Source organism: Populus trichocarpa, chromosome 8 (genome assembly GCF_000002775.5).
Source record: "Populus trichocarpa isolate Nisqually-1 chromosome 8, P.trichocarpa_v4.1, whole genome shotgun sequence".
Taxonomy (NCBI): Eukaryota; Viridiplantae; Streptophyta; class Magnoliopsida; order Malpighiales; family Salicaceae; genus Populus; species Populus trichocarpa.
In genome coordinates, this window is record NC_037292.2 from 15814487 (window position 1) to 15816166 (window position 1680).

A 1680-nucleotide genomic window follows, 5' to 3' on the forward strand; every position below is an offset into this window, starting at 1 on the left:
TTATAATTTTAAAAGTTGTTCGGTTTTTATCATTTAAAGTATTTTTTTAATTTGTATCTTTAAACTATAAAACAATTACCAAAATAACAAACATACAACCTCACTGGAGTCAAAAGAGTGATTAAAGGTTTCCATTAACTCATTGACATTCTTAGATCACAAGTAAAGACAGTCAAGTGGTGTTCTCGTAATTAATCCCTAAAACCAATACCATTTTCATACCCAACCTCACTTATAAGTTATTAACCACGCAGCCTCTTCCACTTCCCAATTTCCCCCTTACCTTCTTCTCTTTCTTCACCCTCATCTCCCAGCAATGACAACCTCAAAATTTTACATTTTCCTTCTACTTTCTGCAGTCCTAGCCGTCCGTGTGTCCCTATCATCATCAACAGCAGTTGATTTTCTCCCCTTGGAGTCGTCGTCGGAGTGCCGGGGATCCATTGCTGAATGCTTGATGGATGAGGAGTTTGGGATGGACACAGAGAGCAACAGGCGCATTCTAGCAACGTCGAGGTACGTAAGCTATGGTGCGCTGAGGAGGAACACTGTACCATGTTCGAGACGCGGCGCCTCGTATTATAATTGTCGACCTGGAGCTCAGGCTAATCCTTACTCTCGCGGGTGTAGTCGTATTACACGCTGCAGGAATTAATTAATCAATAAAAATAAAAATAACGATAACAATAACAATTTTATTTTTTTTTGTAATTTTCTTATTTTTAATATTTTTTCTTTTTTCTTTTTTATATATTTTGAGTGTTTATAATATATGGGTATTGTTTGATTATTGATTGTATGTAGTATACACTTATTAAGAAGATGGGCGTGGAATAAATAAAAATGAAAATTCCAATATATAAGATAGTTCATCCGTAAATTTTAAAATCTTGTACTTAACAACAATTTATTGACATAAATATTAATTTTTATTTGCCTAAGATAGATTAATTTCCGTTGATTATGTTAATTGTGCTTGTAAGTGGACTATTCATGACATAATACAAAAAACCCCTGTGATGTTCACTACATAATGATAATGATGATTTATTTAGTCTTTTATTAAATGTGGCCTGGCTTAGCAGGTTGCATTTTTTTTTTGTCTGAGGGTTGATGTTAAAAAAAGTTGATATACCCATCAAAACTCATACTTGATCCGGATCTTGTGTTGATTCAATCCGAAATTGGGTTTAATAACTATTACTAATAGTCTTATAGGTGAAATCTTTTTTTTTTAGTTTAACATGGGTGTCCGGGTCAGTTTGGGCGCACCTCGACGAATCCCACGGGCCCTAAAGTTAACGACCATATAAGCCTCTAGTGGCCATCATATGAGCAACCACAGGGCTCGAACCTGAGACTATAAAGGAAGCAAACCTCTTGGTCCCAACCTCTTACCACTAGGCCACCACCTAGATGGTTCTTATAGTCTTATAGGTGAAATCTTGATTCTATTTCCGGTGGTTCTAATTTCAGTTTTCAATCGTGGATAAGAGTAAGGTAATGTTTGGTATATAATGTAATCTACTGGAGTTTATGGTCTTCATAAAATCCATTTATGATTTTAGCGGTTCCTCTGCTTAACGGTTAATTGGCTATGATGAGGAGATGGAGCTTCTCAAAACAAAAAGCTTTGCCATAGCCTCTTATCTTTGGTTTATGAATTCAGAGTCCCCAAAG

General features: G+C 35.7%; 1 protein-coding gene across 1 annotated transcript; it reads left to right on the forward strand.

Annotated features, from left to right (window-relative positions):
• Window positions 1-251: 251 nt before the first annotated feature.
• LOC18111031 (protein RALF-like 33) lies at window positions 252-790 on the forward strand. Its single transcript, XM_006389319.3, has one exon. The coding sequence runs from the start codon at window positions 317-319 to the stop codon at window positions 653-655; it is 339 nt and encodes a 112-aa protein (XP_006389381.1). The 5' UTR covers window positions 252-316; the 3' UTR covers window positions 656-790.
• The last annotated feature ends 890 nt before the right edge of the window (window positions 791-1680 follow it).

Bases quoted from the DNA above. Each gene is read 5' to 3' on its own strand.
- LOC18111031 (XM_006389319.3), top strand. From the start codon at position 317: ATGACAACCTCAAAATTTTACATTTTCCTTCTACTTTCTGCAGTCCTA.